Source organism: Rhinichthys klamathensis, unplaced genomic scaffold (genome assembly GCF_029890125.1).
Source record: "Rhinichthys klamathensis goyatoka isolate OS25496 unplaced genomic scaffold, OSU_Roscu_1.1 h1tg000060l_1, whole genome shotgun sequence".
Classification (NCBI taxonomy): Eukaryota; Metazoa; Chordata; class Actinopteri; order Cypriniformes; family Leuciscidae; genus Rhinichthys; species Rhinichthys klamathensis.
In genome coordinates this window covers 1,975,001-1,996,588 of record NW_026606605.1, presented here as the reverse complement: position 1 = coordinate 1,996,588, position 21,588 = coordinate 1,975,001, and the positions used below count along the sequence as shown (strand labels likewise).

The 21,588-nt window shown below is 38.5% G+C and overlaps 1 protein-coding gene across 1 annotated transcript; it reads right to left on the bottom strand.

The window, feature by feature from the left end:
• si:ch211-191i18.2 (uncharacterized protein LOC564095 homolog) lies at positions 1–16,973 on the bottom strand. The gene is made up of 5 exons (XM_056249620.1): positions 16,807–16,973; positions 9,220–9,309; positions 6,392–6,531; positions 4,631–4,735; positions 1–967 (listed from the first exon to the last, which is right to left on the bottom strand). Exons 1-4 carry the CDS (start codon positions 16,883–16,885, stop codon positions 4,661–4,663), a joined length of 384 nt encoding a protein of 127 aa, XP_056105595.1. The 5' UTR covers positions 16,886–16,973; the 3' UTR covers positions 1–967; positions 4,631–4,660.
• Positions 16,974–21,588: the final 4,615 nt, after the last annotated feature.

The following is a 21,588-nucleotide window of genomic DNA, read 5'->3' as shown; positions in this document are numbered from 1 at the left end:
TTACTTGAAAAAATATTTATTCAGAATTTGAAACAACACATAAAAAATGCTCAACTAGCTCACATATTCATGTGCATTTGGGTGTAAATCACCATCTCTATTTGTAAAAAAAAACATTACAAAATAAAAATGTGCTTGTATCTAAGGATTACTGAGGAAATAGTGAGGCTTAGAAGAAGTGCAGTGGCGAAGAAAAGTGCCTACATGTAATATCTGCAAGAGGTCATGACCTTTGAATGACTAGAAAAGCTTGATCTAATTGTAGAAATCCAGTGTTTCTACTGTTTCCCCAAACATAACATGATTCCCGGTCAGTGATATATAACTTTCTCATGGATGAAACTGGCATAATAAAATCGTACATTATGTACCACTGATTTGCTTGTTTCTCAACTTACATTTCTGACACGTTTATTCTCGCCATGCAATCAAAGGATATGCACATTATAGATGCGTTTACACTGACAAAGTCTCATAAAAGAGACAAGTGTATTAAAACTGCAAAAAAACAGCGGACAGTGGGAAGAGAAAAATCTTGTTTTTCTCAATTTCTTTGTTATTCAGGCTCCTCAAATCACCTGCTCTGAGTCACATCCTGAAAGAATATCCACAAAAGAACCTGTTATTTAGTTTAGCCCCATTTCACATTCATTTTACATTCCATTGATCCAGCCTTTGCGACCTCTGACCTCTGTGCACTTGTTTTGCGGTGACAAAGAATAACGAACAATGTGTCTTTTTGTTTACAGCTCGCAAGCCGTGTGTTGTCATGGTTTGTCCTTTAGCCATTGCTGTGTGTGTGTGTGTGTGTGTGTGTGTGTGTGTGTGTGTGTGTGTGTGTGTGTGTGTGTGTGTGTGTGTGTGTGTGTGTGTGTGTGTGTGTGTGTGTGTGTGTCAGTCTGTACTGGATGTCCAAATGTCTTCAGTTCAGGTCATCTGTCCATCTGCTCTTCCTCCTCCTGGACTTCTAGAATAATTGGAGAAACAGAAAGCCATTGAGTCTAAAGTATTAAAAGATGTTATCACTTGTTTATTGGCTAGATGTATATCTCATGAAAAGTGCAGTTGTATTTGGTGGAGAGCAGGAGCACATGTTCTGCAATGTAATGAGTGTCAAGAAGTTTGAAAACTTGAATTCTGAGGCTTCCAGACAATAATTTCAAATCACAGTAAATTGCTATGTTTTTTCATGTGTCCTGTTATACCAACACACCCCACAAAGCCTACTGAAAGGGTTTGTTCACCCAAAAAATGAAAATGATGTCATTAATGACTCACCCTCATGTCGTTCCAAGCCCGTAAGACCTCCGTTCATCTTCAGGACACAGTTTAAGATATTTTAGATTTAGTCCGAGAGCTTTCTGTCCCTCCATTGAAAATGTATGTACGGTATACTGTCCTTGTCCAGAAAGGAAATAAAGACATCATCAAAGTAGTCCATGTGACATCAGTGGGTTAGTTACAATGTGTTGAAGCATCGAAAATACATTTTGGTCCAAAAATAACAAAAACTAAGACTTTATTCAGCATTGTATTGTATTCTGGTTCTGTTGTGGATCCGCGTTCAGTGACGCCGCTGACGTAAGACGCTGCTGACGTGTGTCTGGTGTGTGTGTGTGTGTGTGTGTGTGTATTCTGGTTCTGTTGTGGATCCGCGTTCAGTGCCGCTGCTGATGTAAGACGCTGCTGACGTGTGTCTGGTGTGTGTGTGTGTGTATTCTGGTTCTGTTGTGGATCCGCGTTCAGTGCCGCTGCTGATGTAAGACGCTGCTGACGTGTGTCTGGTGTGTGTGTGTGTGTATTCTGGTTCTGTTGTGGATCCGCGTTCAGTGCCGCTGCTGATGTAAGACGCTGCTGACGTGTGTCTGGTGTGTGTGTGTGTGTATTCTGGTTCTGTTGTGGATCCGCGTTCAGTGCCGCTGCTGATGTAAGACGCTGCTGACGTGTGTCTGGTGTGTGTGTGTGTGTATTCTGGTTCTGTTGTGGATCTGCGTTCAGTGCCGCTGCTGACGTAAGACGCTGCTGACGTGTGTCTGGTGTGTGTGTGTGTGTGTGTATTCTGGTTCTGTTGTGGATCCGCGTTCAGTGCCGCCGCTGACGTAAGACGCTGCTGACGTGTGTCTGGTGTGTGTGTGTGTGTGTATTCTGGTTCTGTTGTGGATCTGCGTTCAGTGCCGCCGCTGACGTAAGACGCTGCTGACGTGTGTCTGGTGTGTGTGTGTGTGTGTGTGTGTGTGTGTGTGTGTATTCTGGTTCTGTTGTGGATCCGCGTTCAGTGCCGCTGCTGACGTAAGACGCTGCTGACGTGTGTCTGGTGCGTTCGTGTATTCGGGTTTAAATAAATATGGCTGGGCAAAACAATGCAAGTCTTCCTCTGTGTGGAAATCCTTAGACATGTTTGCGAAGATTGTTTTGTTTCCAGCGAGCGTCTCCCTCAGACTGTAAACGAAGCTCGGGCGCACCAGACACACGTCAGCAGCGTCTTACGTCAGCGGCGGCACTGAACGCGGATCCACAAAAGAACCAGAATACACACACACACACACCAGACACACGTCAGCAGCGTCTTACGTCAGCGGCGGCACTGAACGCGGATCCACAACAGAACCAGAAGACAATACAATGCTGAATAAAGTCGGAGTTTTTGTTATTTTTGGACCAAAATGTATTTTCGATGCTTCAACACATTGTAACTAACCCACTGATGTCACATGGACTACTTTGATGATGTCTTTATTTCCTTTCTGGACAAGGACAGTATACCGTACATACATTTACAATGGAGGGACGGAAAGCTCTCGGACTAAATCTAAAATATCTTAAACTGTGTCCTGAAGATGAACGGAGGTCTTACGGGCTTGGAACGACATGAGGGTGAGTCATTAATGACATAATTTTCATTTTTGGGTGAACTAACCCTTTAACACCATCAATGTTTGAGTGCCCTCTGCAGACTCCAAAGAGTATCACACACTCACCCTGACAGACTGATCTCATGAAATGGCGTATGTATGACACGCCAATTCGTATTTCCATTTTTGGCGTGCTATCAACACGCATAATCGCTTTTCAGCGTGTTTATCAACGCCTTTGACTTAACGTTATATTACTGTATTATGCATATATAAATATATGACCTACCCCAACCCCGTCCCTAAACCTACCCGTCACTGGGGTTAATACCATTTATGAGTCTTCTCCTACCATCCTAGGAAAAGAAATATCGCTCCACAGATGTAGATATAGATTTTGCTTCGTTTCGCTTGGACATTTAACGGCGTAGACATACACGCGGAATCACTCGGACATTTAATGGCGTAGACATACACGCAAAAGATTTCGGCGTGGACATACACGCGGATATTTCAAAATGCGTATAGATAACACGCCACTTGAATTGAAAGTGGCGTGTATGTTTACGCAAAGTCATGATGTCATGTTGCCCCTGAGATCTCTGTTCACAACTATCAGCAGCAGCACATTCAAATAATTGCATTTATATACTATGCTGTTTTAGTACCAAGTAACAGTCTGCCCAATCAATGATATAAATACACATCACCGATATGTTTCTATATATAACACATTCATTTTTATATCCATTTAGGGATGCACTATATATCTTTGTTTTTAAATGTAATCTCTGTTTATGTAGGATATTAAAAAAAATTAAGATTGCACTAATTTAAATGGATAATAATAGATGGACAGTTCTTATTTTTCTGAAATATTGGAGTATTTATTATAAATTATTTATCTGTGCACATCATTATTATTATTTTTATTAATGTGCCTCGTAATCTTTAATCAAAATAACTTCCCCCTTCCTCTTGCAGCATCTCTTCTCTTCTCTGATGACGAGAGATTCACCAAAAGCAAACCACAAACATCCAATCAATGAATTCCTCATGGACAAAATCAAGTCAAGAAGTTCAAGAAGTCATTTCACTCAGTCACAACAGGGAAGAAAAGACTTCGGTTTCATGCTGACTTTAAGAGCTGTATTAGAGTGATGATAGCAAAACCTTTTGTGTTCATGCATAACAATGAGAAAAAGAACCACCATCTTTATTAATGCTACTTTGAAATGCGCAGCTAACACTGTTTCAGGCCACACACATAACCTCTTTGTTTTTTTATATAATATCCAAATACTCATTAAAATCATTTGATTCCATAGGTTATAACTCTGAGCTATGGACTACTGTGGGCTCGCTAAACTTCCTCGATCTAGTACGGCTCAAGTGTTTCCGGCGACACACTTTCAGATGAATCGATATATACATACACGCAAAGCTTGGTACAAGAGTCTGTTTTTTTTCTCTCTCTCGCTGTTCTTTTCTTCCAAACACTACAAATAGCAATATGTATCTCGAATAGGAATATGTATTTATCTCACAGCCTATATTATAATGTTTTGGTACATTGTTTTAGCATACAAACCATTTTAGCTTGTAATGTTTTAACTAGCCTATCGTTTTTTAGTGTAGCAATATAACATCAGCCATTCATCCTGGCCAGAATTTCAATATCAGTGCATCCCTAATGAATGTATCCATAAATGAATTCCCTGAATTTCCCACATGGATATGAACACATGGTGACATTAATGTTAGACGCAGCTACTCACCTGTTCAGTGTGTGTAACAGGGTCCTGGTGCTATAGTAGTCTGAGCAGCTGATGAACCAGCACAACTGAAGTAAGAAGGAAACATACAGGCGTTGACCGAGATGCCTAAAATAAACAAAATAAAAAGGCATTGTTTCAGTATACTGCTGCCAAACAGGTTTGGGATTTAGTAGATGCTCATGGTTGATTCTATTTCTATGTATAGTATTAATGTACAATATTTAGAGATCTGTGCCCGGTTGCATAATGCACCTTAAAGGGATACTACACCCAAAAATGAAATTTCTGTCATCATTTACTCACCCTCAAGTTGTTGCAAACCTGTATGAGATTCTTTCAGTTGTTTGGCACCATTGACTTCCACAGTAGAAAAAAAAAAATACTATGGAAGTCAATGGTGCCCCACAACTGTTTGGTTCCAATCGTTCTTCAGAATATCTTCCTTTGTGTTCAACAGAAGAAATAAACTCATGCAGGTTTGCAACAACTTTTTATTTTTGGGTGGAGTATCCCTTTAAGTTTGCCCTTAAGTATGAGAATGAAAGCGTGATTTCCCTTTACCTACGGGAATGATTTAAAGGTGCAGTAAGCGATTTCTGTTGATATTTGAAATCAACCCTCCCTTCGTTGCATTCAACACGCAATGGGAGAGTGGATGTCTTTTTATCATCGCTGAAGCGAAGCAAAATAATGCTTCAATGACTCTCCAAACTGTCCAGTTTCTATAGCTAACATTCATTAGTTCAAAATGTATGGTGTGCTCTTGTGTTTTACAGTTCTCTCCACAATGTGGAGCAGTGTGACAGTGTTTTATTGTCTGAGATTTTTCCATTGTGTGTTTAAAGCAGATGTTGCTAATGTAATGCATTTGCTTTCTCGCAGGAATTCAAATGGCTCTGTATAATTAGTAGCTTGCTTGTTTAATTAAACGTGCATGCCTAAATAAGTTGATTGGTGCGCTGTTGAGAGCACGTCCCCCTCCGCATTTCCTCTGTTTACAGATGCCTTCCTTTAATGCAGAGCAGAGCCATTGTTTAACTTTGCAACACATGAGGATAAGAAGCAGATGGAGCTTTCAAATAGATCCATGTTCTGAAAATAACGGGGACACCTGTTTACATTCATGTTCACTCCCCGTTTGCTTCGTCAGCAGGTCCACAGTGCCTCGTCAGACAATCTAATAAAACATGTCACTTCACCTCGAGGGGTTTATTGCACTCATTAAACATGAATATTATCTCATCCACTGATATTTTCACAGCACACAGAGATTAAATATAGAGATGGGTTTTAATTTTCTGCAATAGATCTAATCGCCACGCACATAGCATAAGTGTGTTTTATGGAAACAATGTGATGTTGAAATCATCCAGATATTTTAAAAGTCCTGCAGCTCTGGATTTCACAGTGTTTCTTTTTTCTTTTCCTGGGGTGTAAGAACAGGTCATGACAGATTTCCTCATTTTCCACAGAAGATAACACTTCTGTGTTATTGAGCAGATTTGTTTCTCATTGTGAACACGGGGTTTAAGATGCTGAACGTCTGACCTCTGTGTGGAGGAGTTCGGTCCGCCCGCAAAAATGGTAAAGTAAGCAATTCCACTTTCACAATCCCATCTCAAAGACACAAGGCTTTTGTGTGTCAGAAGACATGAACCACATTACTCAGGACTTCATAATGTATTGGAACATGTGAGTGTTCTGTGTATTCAGCATATTACAATGCATTAGGAAGTATAACAGAAAAGGTTGAAGAAATACCTGATTCCCGAAAGTGAATGTGGGCGCAGTGGGCTTTTTTTCATGCACACTTCCATCTGTTTCTGTAAAGCTTGTTTCTTCTCCAGCGTCTGTCCCTGCTCCCATTAAAAACTTCTCTAGATCATCAGTGCTGGCATTGCCTAATGAGACACATACAGTGGATCTTGAACAATGAGCAATGATTATGCTTCATGCAAGTACATAAACGCAGACAGTACCGTTCAAAGGTTTGGGTTGGTAAGATTTTTTGGTTACACGGTATTTTGATGCTCCCTGTGGCGAGCAGGACCGGTGGCGTGACTGATAATCTGCGCGACGCACCGGTCTCGTATCTCTCATGGAGGAGCGGAAGCATAAAGGAGGAGCGACGACAGTGAAGATCGAGAGAGGAACAGGCCTGGACTTATGTTGTGTTTTATGGTTTATTATATGTGACAGCAGTCATCCGTGACCGTGAGGGGCTGCTGTCTTTTACTTTAGTTTTTTATTGTTTATTTTATTCATAAATTGTGTGTTGAACGTTCGCCGGTTCCCGTCTCCTTCTTTCCGGGTTTCGGCCATAGACAGTAAAGGTTCCGGCACCAATGTAGCAATGTTCGATGTTATGGGAAGAAGGGGGCGGGAACCGGCAAACATTCAAAGATCAAAAAATGAAACAAATACAAACCGATAGTAAAAGACAGCAGCCCCTCACGGACGACTGCTGTCACATATAACAAAACAACATAAATCCAGGCGATCTCTCGATCTTCAGCGTCGTCGCTCCTCCTTTATGCTTCGGTGCGTCACAGGTGTCGCTCATTATCAATCACGCCACCGGCCTCGTCCTGCTCGCCAGACTCCCCAACAGACATTCTGCTGACGATAAGTAACTTTACAGTTAGTAACCCGAACCCTATCAGTCTACTAATACTCTAATGAGAGTTAGTTGACATGTAGGTGCAACGTTACTTAGTCAAAAGTATGTCCAAAGGGGACTATCCAAATAAAATGTGACCGATTTTTAATGCTCACCAATGCTTCATTTATTTGATCAATAATACAGTAAAAACAGTAATATTGTGAAACATTATTATAAATATTATTATAATATATTTAAAATAACTGTTTTCTATTTGAATATATTTTAAAATGTAATATTTCAGTGATACAAAGCTGAATGTTCAGTATTCAGTTCACATGATCCTTCAGAAATGCCGATTCGGTGATCAAGAATTTCTTATTATCAATGTTGAAAACAGTTGTGATGCCGAATATTTTTGTAATATGTTTTTCAGGATCCTTTGATGAATAAAGAGTAAGAATCTTACTGACCCCAAACTTTTGAACGGTACATTGGGCTTTGGTTTTCATGTTGCTGCAATATAAAACTGATGATGATTATGATGATGATCAATGTACAGTATACTGACATGGCCTTTAATTCATTCTTATACTGTAGTTACAGTTACATTTAGTCATTTAGCAGACGCTTTTATCCAAAGCGACTTACAACTGAGGACTAAACCAAGCGTGTCATCGTGAAGAGGCAAAAAACAACGCAAGAAGTGCTCAAAATTCAAAGTTCAGACATCGGAGTAGCATAAGCCAGGCAAGCGAGGATTTAAAGGAAAGGATTATTTTTTATTTATTTTTTATGTTAAGTGCTCCCGGAAGTTACAGTAAGCAGTGTGTCGTATATTGTGACTTTTATATGGTTTTACAGTGATGAGACAATCCTATTAGAATTCCCACATAAAAATGAATGCATAATTACTGTATGACTATATTTCTTCTAAGATTAATCTCAGTGTCATGAGGTGGACCTCCTGCTGTATGACAGTGTCGGGTCGGGTCACCCCTCGCCCTCCATCTGATTCCAGAGATAAACAAGCGAGCTGTTAGTAAAACTCTGCACCTCCTGCCCCACTGTATTCACTGCCTTTAGCTCGACTAGTCTAATCATGTCTGAGGAAGTCAAGGATTAAATCTTAACAAACCCAACATACACGTGAAAATGAAATGATAAACATATGCACTCTAAGAAATAAAGGTTCTATATAGAACTTTGTGGTTCTTGACTCAATTTTAAAGAACCCTTTGTGCCAAAAAAGTTCTATAGAAGGAGAAATGTATGATTGTCTTTCATGTTTAATATTTAAAAAGTTTTTGTGTTATAGTATGTTTATGAGCTGTTTGATTTATAAAAGGAATTAAAATGAAAAACAAATGAAAACAAAATGAGTTAATTAATACTTAATTCATAAAATGATCCGGGTAAAATTACGGGAAGACTTAAAAGGTGCACCAGTGGCCAAAAGTGATGTCTGGGTGGAGATGTTTGTTTTTAATGACCCTACAAGTTCGATTAAACCATTAAAATATGAGGAAAATATTTTCTTATTTTTTATTTATTTAAATATGGGAAGATCAAAACACTAAACTTCGTTAAGGTATTTATCTGACAATTGTTTTGGGCAAACTACAGCTACTTTACTATGCAAAAAAAAAAAAAAAAAAGAAAGAAAGAAAGAAAAATGCATAAATGCTCACAGGAAAAAGCATACATTGACTACAACATAATCAGTAATATTTCAGCTCTCTGTTGTTTTTGCATGTGTTTATAATTTCTTTTTATGACAGCCTGGCCAAAAATTATGTCACGCAATTTGTCATATCACAAATAAAACTATTGACTCCAAGCACAACTAGCAATATGCTTACAAAATCTTTAACAACCTTTTAATATTTGGATAAAAGGTGAAGTGTTCCTGGACCGGACGTCACTTTTAGCCACTACTGTGTATGAAGAACCTGAAAGAACCCTTGTGAGACTATTGAAAACCTACTGAAGAACAGGAACCCGAACGTTGAATTGTAGTCGTACTCCGGGGTATGAGTGGAATCATAGTCAAAATTATATTCGTCCTCCTCAACACCTGCGAAGACAAAAGAGATTTGATTTAGCTGTTATTTGTGAAAAACTTACAATTGTGGGAAACAATGTGGAAGTCAGCATCTGGGCCGATCACTCAACATGCCTGTTGATGAACTTACACTCACACAGTCAGGCAGGGATTGTCATGGCATGTCAGCCATTAATTATGACTCATTTCACAAACACAATTAATGCTTTGAACATTATCTGACCATCTTTACTGGCCAACACAACCCAGTCACCTCACCGAACCATAGAGGACATTGTTTGCCATTGAAAAGAAGCAGTGTCAGTAATTTGAGATCTTTGTATTGCTTCTTGCATACTATTGCCATTTGTCAGTTATGTGAGACCATTCAGCATGACATTCTTTCTTCCCAAGCATCCTGTCTTTTCTGTGATACTGTGAGATTACTGGGGACTGAGATGATAATGAATGAAGAGCCAGCGCGGTAACATCTGTGAAGTCAGTTCTGTCAGGCTTAAGAGATTGTGAAAAGACATTTGTTTAACAGATATTTGTCTCTGCAGCGTTTACATTTGAGTTATTTAGATCCGATAACCGTTCAAAAGTTAGGGATCGGTACAATTTTTGAAAGAAGTCTCTTTTGCTCTTGGGCTGCAAAAATCGAAGAAAAAAAAACAGTAATCATTGTATTATTTTAAAATATATCTGTTTTGAAACAGTTATTTGTATATTTTGTAAATTGTAATTTATTCCTGTGATCAAAACTGAATTTTCAGCATCATTACTCCAGTCTTCAGTGTCTCATGATCCATCAGAAATCATTCTAATATGATGATGTGCTGCTCAAGAAACATTTCTGATTATTATCAATGTTGAAAACAGTTGTGCTGCTTAATATTTTTGTGGAAACTGTGACACTTTTTTTTCAGGATTCTTTGATGAATAGAAAGTTCGAAAGAACAGCATTTATTTGAAACAGAAATCTTTTGTAACATTATAAATGTCTATACTGTAACTTTTGATCAATTTAACGTGACCTTACTGAATACACATATTCGTTTCTTTCAACAACAAAAAAATCTTACTGACCCCAAATTTTGATCAGTATTGTGGCTATTATAGCAGATTTTTTTTTTTTTGAATAGTAAATTAATAAGATCCTGATTGTATTTTATTATAATGTAAGAATGCTTGAAAAAGACAACTGTTCTTCTTTCCTAATTCAGTCCCAAGAGACAAGGCATCATGGGATGTGTAATCAGACAAGAGTATCGGATTGTCTTAGCATAAAACCCTGAGCTTCAGGATCTGGCACTGGATCTAGATCTGGATCTGGCACTTGATCTGGATCTGGCACTTGATCTGGATATGGATCTGGCACTGGATCTAGATCTGGATCTGGCACTTGATCTGGATCTGGCACTTGATCTGGATATGGATCTGGGACTTGATCTGGATCTGGCACTTGATCTGGATATGGATCTGGCACTTGATCTGGATCTGGCACTTGATCTGGATCTGGCACTTGATCTGGATCTGGCACTGGATCTGGATCTGGATCTGGCACTGGATCTGGCACTTGATCTGGATCTGGATCTGGCATTGGATCTTGATCTGGATCTGGCACTGGATCTGGATCTGGCACTGGATCCGGATCTGGATCTGGCACTGGCACTGGATCTGGATCTGGCACTTGATCTGGATCTTGATCTGGCACTGGATCTTGATCTGGATCTGGCACTTGATCTGGATCTGGATCTGGACCTGGATCTGGCACTGGGCACTTCAGGATCCAGGTTCTGAATTTATAGCTGGCACTAAAACATCAGTCTCTTGATGATTCTTCAGAATCATATTAATCTTCTAAACCTTTGGGTCACCATGTATTTATGGCACTGATGCACAGAAGTCCCTTCAGTACTGATTCTTCTCAGAGTTCAGTTTTGATGGGATCGGACCCCAGAATCTACTCCCTTAAGCTGAAAAAATAATCTGTCAGGCTTTTCCTCGTACACCTTACTCAATTATACAGCTGTTTAGTGAGACCAAGGTGATCAGTGTCAGTGTTTTTTCTTCAGGGAATGTGAATGATATCCAGACTACACCTGGGAGTTGAGCCCAAGAATCCCACCTCATATGCCTTAGGCTTATCTGGATTTGTCTGACTCCATTTACTTTGAACTTTTTAGGGAGAAAGGCAAATATCAGATGTCAGAGCAGAAAAGGATTGTTAAAAGCTCTGTTCCATTGTAATTTACACCCAGACACATTGTAAAAATTGGCATCCTGCAATTGTTTTCTTAAGGAGCTGATCTTATGTGTGGTTCAGTATTCATGACTTAAAATCCATTTTTACATGGCTATTTACTCGATTCTTATTGGTTAATCGCAACATCCAGTGGTCCGATATTTCCCAATATTCTCCAACGTAAAGGCAACACTGTATATTAGTTTGCTGAAGTTGCTACTTTCATGTTTCTCGTATTACACCAATGATTCACTCGTTTCAAGTAATCAGAAGCCCATTTCCTCCACACATCACACAAAAATCATGCTTTGATTCAAAATTATGACAAAATGTTGTAATTATGAGATAAAAAGATAATCATGACATACAGATTTGGACTTTTTATCTCATAATTTTGACTCTCATGTGGCGGAAATGGGCTTCCAGAGTAATCAATTGCTGTGAACATCCCCTTAAGTATTAATATTACTGTAATATTGTTTGTCTTGTCACTAGATGTGTACATTTTAATGGACAATTAGTAACTGGCATTGAGAGTTGTTGAATTGCGGGTGTCATTTATTGTCCGTCTCTTTATACCTTATTTTATTCCATTGTCGTTTGAAAAATAATTATTATATAAAAATTTTGGGAACACTTTAGTTTAGGGTCCAATTCTCACTATTAAAGCTGCTGTAGGTAACTTTTGAAAAAATGTATTTGCTAAAACTGTCATTATGTCCTGACAGTAGAATATGAGACAGATAATCTGTGTAAAAATCAAGCTCTTCTGGCTCCTCCCAGTGGTCCTATTGCCATTTGCAGAAATACACGCTCTCGATCAGAAACAACCAATCAGAGCCAGGAGGAGTGTCTTAGCAGTGTCAATCACGCTCGTGAACGCGCTGATCACACCCCTCTCTTGCACAGCGCGTTGCGCGAGCCGTCGTTCAAACTCAAGATTGCCGGCGTGCTGCAGCTGTGCTTATGACGGAGAAACAACCTAAACTGCCAATTCTCGAGTGACACCTGCTCATAAAACAAAGAGGTAAAAGGAAAAAGACTGATGACGATAAACAAGCGAAAAAGAAAGAATTACACAGAGCCCATCGACTCGGTGTCAAAACTCTAGCCGCATAACATGTAGATAAAATGTCACGCACTCTGCTAAGCAACAATTGAAACCTGCTAATTCACTGGCTTGTCATGTTGCTGAAATAATGTACTAGCACACCTTATCTAGCATTATATATCGCTAGAATAATTACTTACATACTGTAACGTTAGTTACCGTTATATTAACGTTATCTTACTAGCTATTTATAACTTATAGATAGAGTGCAACGTTATAAAGTTACATGTAGGCTATTGCAAAATACATAATGATTTGAGGACCAAGTTTGTAGTCAAAGTATGGGCAGGCCATGGTCAATGTAAAGCATATTATTGACGTTTAGTCCCTATTAGTGAATGTGAACTTTTTATCCGCCGTTATGGGTGGCCCTGTTTACTAGCCTGCGCGTTCACGACAGGCTCCACTGTGGAGGACAAGCTGTGGAGGGAGGGCTGTAGCGCAGCAGAGAGCAAGGGGGTGGGACCTGTAAGTTGTGCTTGTTCAAATTTTCAGGCTAAGTCAACGTTTTCTCAAAACTCCCTACTGCAGCTTTAACTAGTTGCTTATTAGCACTTACAATACCTAAACTTAACAACTACCTTTAATTCTATTAAGAACCAGTAATTAGGAGTTTATAGAGACTAAAGTCATAGTTTATAGTGAGAATTGGACGCTAATCTAAAGTGTGACCAAATTTTTTGCTTTATGTGTGAAGTGTAAAACCCTGTTCTTTCTTTTGGAAACTTTTAATTGGATTTTTTTTTTTTCACACATAAAGAATTATGCATAATAAGTGTATGACTAATATTTATTTTAAATGAATGATCTAAGTTCACAATCATGGAAATTAGATACGAAGCACATTTTAGATTCACATTATTTCTATATTGTAGATGAGAGTGTTTGATTGACAGCATCATGGAACCCAAAACCCAAATGTTTTGCCATACATGACCAAGAAATGACACTTGGCTTTTGCATCATGGCTGTGTGCCAGTACCATTAGTTCTCTAAACCGTTTCCCAGACTGGCCTTGCTTTATCATTACAATCCCCGCTGAAGGAACAAGCAGTGAGAAGAATGCTCTGAGCAATTTTTCTTTATCGTCCATATCCTCGATGTTCTTTTCAGACCAATCATAATCAAACTTACATGCAGTCATACTTCTTTGGAGACTGTTGTCTACGTGCTAATGATCATCAGCACGCATAATCTTTTCACTTTCTCTTGAGATTCGTGGGAAACAGGGCCAAGTTAATACCTGGATCAACACCAATAAACAAGTGGTACCATAAACATGAGGCTCAGCGCGCGGGATCTGTGGTCAGCATGCCATGTGTGGTTTATTTTAAAGTCATCATCCCTAGGGTACAGCAGTCACTGTCTATTAAGTGCCATCTGAATACTGCGAATTGAGCCCCATGCAGTCCACAACTCGCGCTATGGGTTCTTATCCAAACATTATCGTGCCCCCTTAATCAGATTAGCTTTGACAAACAAAGAAACAAAAATAACAGTTTTGTGTTTTGTCTGCAAGTTAACCTGGTGGATTTTAGGGTGAAGGTATTCACATGCCCTGCTGAATGAGTTTCCCTTTCAAGTTCTCCTTGGGCGAGGAAAGTTAATGAAGCTGAGCTGTGAACCTACGGCTCAAACACACACGTTTTACCCCACCGTGCACCACGTCAAATGGGTTTTTTATTCCCCTTGTCACATTGCCACTGAGATATGAACACAATTCCAGAGTTTAAAGGGTTCAACATACTTTCTGGCTGTTGTCCAACTACTTCATGCTCTCAGTGTAGACTATAAAACCCAACCTGGTCACACCAAACACACAGCGAACAAGCTGGAACACGAAAGCCCCCAAAAAAGTAATGAAAGCTAAGAACAACACCATTTAAACTAAGAATAGTGTGTTTTAAGCTGTGATTGACAATTCGTAGCAGTCACTGACAAACATAGTTTCTCGTGAGGCATTGGGAAATTTAGTCAGGCGGAACTTGACCCTTCAACTCCCACCAACCACCATCAGTCATTCAAAGCCCCCGAAACTTGTGATTTCAAGATGTTATCCTAAAGAAATGTCAAAACAAGCATGAACTCAAAGTTATGAAAATATCCTTAAGGTAAGACTTCACTCCCATAATGATTTTTGGCCAATGTTTCTCCTTATCGCTCTACCCGAACCCCAGGAGGTGGTGGGTTCAGTCCAACAGTAAATGTTACTCATCTCATGATATCTGCCTTATTAATTCCTCTATTCTGTTTGGCCTGTAATTGATTCATAAAATCTCCAGGCTCTTGGCACATACAGTTGGGCACATTCCCCAGCGCAGGCTCCCAAGCGCTCCGGCACATTTCAGCGTAAATTCTCTGTGTGCACTAAAAGTGAACCACAAATCACAATGTTTGAATAGTAGTAAATCTTCACTGTGAAGGTTTTACTCTGGCTTAGGATATCATTCAGTCTTCTGCTCCTAATTATCACTTATTGTAGTTCTGCACCACAATGATGTCATGGATGTTCTGTCACTTCCTCAAGACAAAAGAGCGAATTCCTGCTTGTTTCTGCTGGTAGTCGATGAACAGAACAAGAGAAGGAAGTGGGAGCTGTGAGTGTGTGTGTGGACAGAAAACAGCTGTGCAGGGAACGGTGGGATTACTTTGCCCTCGTGATTGTTATGACCCCCTGGGGCCGTCTGTCATGCCGAAAGAGTTTGCGCTGGATTGCACTGTCATATACAACTGCATAAGGATGATGCACTTTTGTGTCCTTTTCCCTGGGAATTTCCAAACCAGGTTATCTCGAGTGTGACTTTAAGAGCTAAGTTTACAAATGATCAGATTTAACAAGTGCCATGCTGACTAATGCTCTCGCTTCTTTTGTTCCTGGAAATTTCGCGCAATACTTTGCCCAGACAAAATGCAAAACATGTTTTAGACGATACATCCTCTTTTGTTTTCTTCAGTATCTATTATTATTTAAAAAAAAAAAAAAGTATTTAAGGTTGTGTCGTTTTAACCATAAATAACTATTTCTACCTGATTTAACCCTTAATTTTTATTTATTTTTGGAATAACCTAATGTATTTAGGGTGATTTTTATAATATTGTTGGATTAATAAGTCAATTAATTCATTTATTAATTTAGATGTTACCACATCGCCACATTTTCAGTGTACCTGCTGCAGATCAATGATAACTTTCTGAAAATATAGAAGTCTTCGTGTGCACTTAAAGACACAAATCAAAACCAGATTCCCACAACACACACTTTTCCTGTCAGCGGATCTCTCATAAACATATTTTGTGTCAATACAGTGATCATTTTTTTTTATAATTCAGGGTTTTTTAAACTGTGGGTCACAAACCATTTGTGGGACGCAAAGTGGGAACAGAAGGGTCGTGCAAAGTCACTTGGCTACAGATAAGTCAACGTTTCAGTGAATGACACACACACATACACAGTTTAGTCTAGGGCTGCATGACATACCAGCATTAAATAGAAATCTTACAGCTTCTGGACCCCCTATCTCAAATATTTTGGTGGGTTTTGAGATAGATTTTACTTGTGGGTTCTGGAATGGAAAAGTTTGGGAACCCCATCAACCTAAATGCATTAAGTTGGACCAACACTAAACACAAAACTAACAAAATTATACCTTTCTTTCTTCTGTGGAACATAAAGGATATATTCTGAAAATGGGTTGTTTTGTCAACACAGTGAAAATCAATGTTGTTTTGGACCCCATAGACCTTCATTGCATGGACAAAACAGTTTAAACATTCTTTAAAATGTATGTGTGTGTGTGTGTGTGTGTGTGTGTGTGTGTGTGTGTGTGTGTGTGTGTGTGTGTGTGTGTGTGTGTGTGTGTGTGTGTGTGTGTGTGTGTGTGTGTGTGTTCCGCAGATGAAGGAAAAAGTGTCTTTGAGGTTTGGAACAACATGAAGGTAAGTTATGATTTGCATATCCCTATAAGGAAACTATTGCAAGTTACCACTTTTTTACAGGTTTCTCAGCCTCAAATAAAACACATGCAAATATCTTTTCAAATGCTCCATTTTTAGAACTTTTTATCTCGCACTAGATCTGTCTCATTCCAAACATTCACACATAGCAAGTTCCCTCATTGAAGTCAATCTCGGTCTCGCTCTCACACACACACACACACACACACTCACTCACCCCAGCAGAGCGGCAGCAATAGGAGAGTCCCTGCCAAACACACTGATATCATCACACAGCGCTGAGGTAGTCTTGCCATGTCGCTCTAAAGTGTTGGTGTGTGTGTGTGTGTGCAGCCTCCACGCTGTGCCTCTGAATGACTGCAGCGTGTGAGTGAGTGTGAGGAGAGGAAAGCGCCTGGAGAAGGGGTGGGAGGAAGGAGTAAGAGGGGGTGGGAACTCCAAAATTGTAGATGCCTCATTCATCTGTTAACTAGCACCTCCTTTAAACAATACCAGTGTCTGTCTCAACCCTGAAAGTGGATTAGGGCTATAGCTGATATGACTCGCATTCATTTCAATGGGTTATTTATTTTTAGTAATCTGGAATTTGAAGATAGACGAGAGATGAAAAGACTGACCCGGGGTTGGGATGTGGGTCACAGAGCGCACAGAAAGCAGATGTAAATGTCATCCACGCTGGCAGCTGTGTGACTGGTGTTGTATCTGCTGTTTGTCAACTGATCTTGATTAGTGATAACTTGGGTTCCTGCTGTGCAGTTAATGGTTCGGAAAAGATGTTTCAAGATCAGTTAACAAAGGCATTTAATGTCGCCCAACAAGAAACTTCAGAAAGTGCTTACAAAACACTGCATAATTATATTTTTTTGGACATGATTTCATGATAATACTGTGATTTTTTGTTTTGTACAGTAGTTTTCCAAGTATCTTAAACAGCAGAGGTTTTCCAAGTTTTTAATGCCAAGGACGCCTACACATCCCCCATCCTAAATATTGCTCCAAACCAGCATTAGTGAGCCAGTTAAAGAAAAAAACAAATCTGTAGAAAGGAAAAAGAGATTTAAATAATCTTCAATATATTATTTGTAAAATATTTCAACATTTATTTTATATATAATAGTTTAATGTTTTAAATATTTAATCATTAATCACATTGTTTATTTATTTATTTTAACATTTAAAGGCATATTATTATTTTTCAATTATAATAATTCATTCTTATTATAATATTTGTAAAATATTTCAACATTTATTTTATATATAATAGTTTAATGTTTTAAATTATTTAATCTTTAATCATATTTTAATTTTTTTAAAATATTTTTTTATTATAATAATTCTTATAATATTTGTCAAATATTTAAACATTTATTTTTTTATATTTTATATATACTAGTTTAATGTTTTTTTACATTTAATTTTTTTTAATTATTATTATTTAGTTGCATTATGTGCATTTGCTTTTTATTTCTTACTGTTAAAATACATTTGATATATTTCTTTCAAATTTTCCCCCTAGCACCCCCTTGAAAAACAACTTAAAGTTGCCCTAAAGTACAGTTAAAATACTATGGTATACATGCAATGAATATCCTTCAGCAACAACGAGTTATAAAAACTCTCACTTGAAATAATAAAAACTCAAGGACGCCGAGAAGTTTAAACACACAGACAGTTGTTTTAGTTTAACTTAAAGACGTTCAAGTGTCAGATCATTAAAGAAATGTGAATATCTTTGCATGCAGGTCCCACAGCATTCGAAGTGCCAGATGTTTTTGAGTTCTTCAGTGAGGGTTTCGCCCTGCCCATCCTTTCTACTCAGCAGGGGCTTGAGGAGAGGCTCAAGGTACACAGAGATGGACTCCAGTGGCAGGAAAGAGCACAGCGCAGGGGGTGTTTCAGTGAAGGACGTAAATGAATGAATATTCTGGGCCTTTCAGCCTTTCTTTCCTGTCTTGCAAGCACTGATGTGGCCCGTTCCCCAGCCCTTGCTCTTGGCTCTCTTCAAACCTTCTTCACAACCCCCAGCTGTGTGAATTGGACCGTGGGACTGTGTGTGTGAGCTGTGCATCCGTGAGACAAGACAAGCACCTCCTACAACCAGTTAAGATCTATTTTCCTGCTTGAAAAAGCCTGGTCCTCTTATTTCAATCCTAGTCTGTGCCCGTGGGCTGCAGACACACCCTTGGCTTATGCTGAAATCTGAGATGACTTCCATTAAAAAGAGAGCAAAACCTCAGACTGACTGCAAGGAGACTGTCAGTGCCCACATGGGTCATATAGTGGGAAACGGCCATGTTGCTACTGTGCAAGGTGCCAATTCAAACAAACCCCAGTGTGTTATGGCTCTTCAGTGGAGTTTGAGGGAGAAGATGTATGTGTTGGGTGCGTAGTTGTGTTGCTCATACTTGAGTGTAATTTCGACATGAGTAAAGATGCTGGCGGACTCAAAAATATATGATGCATTTTGTGAGGATTTTTTTGCTTGTTTTAATGTTCTCGTGTGAAGTCTTTTCTCTATGACAGGGGTTTTCAACATAAATCTGGGGAGCTGCCAATTATTGCTTGATCTCATCATATTTTTGTGGGAAAAAAGGAAAATATATGGTAAACATTACAATAATACAATGTTTAAGCTAATTCTTTTCATTGTCCCTCCAACATAGCTGTTTTTTTTTGCATTAAATACTTTATGAGATGGAGAAAAAAAAATTGGCAATGCTTTTTAGTGAGCGAACAAGTTTTTGCGAGGGGATCCAAAGGTATTGTGAGCGGACGCAAAGTTTCTCTTTTTTTAATATTGCTATTTAGGTTTGAAGTGTAAAAATGTTTGTTCTCTGTGAGCGAACGCAAAAGCATTGAAATATATTTTTTCCTCCCATCTCATATTTTTCCATCACCATGTCCCTTTAGGGGCTCCGTAGTTCTGTTCTTTTGTCAATTCATTATTATTTAGTTGTATTGCTATTTAGGTTTAATTAATTTTCATTTCGGTTTTAGATTTTATTTACTTCTAATTAAAAATTTTAGAGCTTCGACTTAAACTTATTTCAGTTTATTGCCAAGGCAACATCTCTAACTTTCGTTTCGTAAGTTTTTCAACTAATATTTATATTTTATTTGATCTTTATTTCAACTAACATAATTTTTTTTAACAGTTTTGGTTCACATCCTGAGTTCAGCAAAATAGTAACTTGCAAGCAACCAACATCTGAAACATTTTGTTACAATTTTCCAGTTTCTTAGTTCATTTTGTACGAAATTGCTCTTTTAAAATGAATCTAAGCCACCGTGGTGAGACACACCGGAAAAATAGGATAGTATTTCTCGTGTGAGGGACAAGTGGGGAAAAGAAGGGCTTAGAGATGCATATCTTCACTCCCTACCCCTATGAGAGTCCAGGCTTCATCTAACGCTTTACTTTCTCTTGTAAACATTTTATGAACTGTATTGCAGTCATGATTAAGTGTTTTGGGGGGAAACATAAAACATCACTTTTGGATCCTGAATTGAGCTTTTACAGGGATTGAGCCATAATAGAAGTGTTTAGAAAGACTCTGTGAACATTATCCAGTGGGGGTGAATTGGTGCATGGGCTTCTCTCTTGATTTACATGTGAGCAGGATGTTAGCCACACTCCCACTGATCTCTCCGCGTGGGCACGGCTGACCAGCGCAGCGAATGGGATGTGTGTACGTGAGAACAGAGAGAAGATGAGTCTCGGGGGTCGCCGGAGACCCCAGGGGGAGATGGGATGGATCTGCCGCTCTGGCTGTGAGGTCCCACAATGGACAAGACGGTGGGAGAAAACATTTGTGAGTGTTTAGCAGAGAGCATTTGCATGGAATCTGGGCTCTCCTCCAGAAGCTGTTTTCCATACACACTGTAAAACCTGTGAGGAATTCTCCATCATGGACTGCTTACACACTAAACACTCTTTTTATGCATTAATTTCTCTTGATGTAGATTAAAGGAATATTCTGTGTTCAGTACAAGTTGAGCCCAATCGACAGCAGTTGTTTACCACAACATTTTTTAATTTTCTTAAAAAAAAAAAAATTGGATTACAGTGAGACACTTAATGTAAGTGAACATTAAACTATTCCAGCAGTGTAGCCACAGGATGTAAACAATTTGCTTTTAACTTGATTTTAATTGTGGGACAAAATCACTTACTTAACTTTTCCGTGTCAATTTAAACCAATTTTACAATTTTAAACAACCGTGAATGATGAGAACATCTTTACAGCTTAAATAATACATACGTTTTTATAGACGGATTCATGTAAGTTGCGTTTATAAAATTGTAAGATTCACATTTCAGCTTTTAAATCCACTGACAATTGGCCACAATTTATTTCTAATGTCCCTCATTGTAACATGTTAAAAAGAATTTGAAAGATTTTTTTTTTTTTTTTTTTAAAGAAAAAGAGGCAAAAATATTCTGTTTGGCAATTAACAATATACCTGTTTAATGAGCTTAACTTATATTGAACAATGCAGTAAGTCGTGACAGGTTTGATTTGCATTACTAGATGGCTATACACTTAAAAATAAAAAATAAAAATTTTGCATTGATGCCATAGAGGAAAAAAATTGTGTTCCCCAAAGTAACCTTTCAGTGAACCTTTCTAAAAAGAGCCATTTTTCTTTTCTTAGGGTATAGAACATTTGAATAATTAGAAGAACTTTTTTCACAATGAAAAAAACTTTCGTGGTACGGAAAGGTTCAATGGATGTTAAAGTTTTTTTCATAGATACCAATAAAGGAGTGTATGTTTAAAATGACATGCTGTAACACACATGGTAGCCAACCGTACTATAGAAAAAAAAAAAAAAAAATTCTGGCATTGATTGAAAAACTTTCCATGATGTTAAAGCTCCAACATATGAAATCAGATATAACAGAGTAAAACACATGGCCAATATTTAGTCCAACATCTATTATTTTGAATCACTTGCTGAAAGCCAAGAATAAAGTCTGAAAGCAACAGACTGTTTA

Coding starts and splice junctions, on each gene's coding strand:
- si:ch211-191i18.2 (XM_056249620.1), bottom strand. CDS start 16,885: ATGGCAAGACTACCTCAGCGCTGTGTGATGATATCAGTGTGTTTGGCA. Junction 6,532..9,219: donor GTTCGGGTTCCTGTTCTTCA/GTAGGTTTTCAA, acceptor GTGTCTCATTAG/GCAATGCCAGCACTGATGAT. Junction 4,736..6,391: donor CATTCACTTTCGGGAATCAG/GTATTTCTTCAA, acceptor TGTTTATTTTAG/GCATCTCGGTCAACGCCTGT.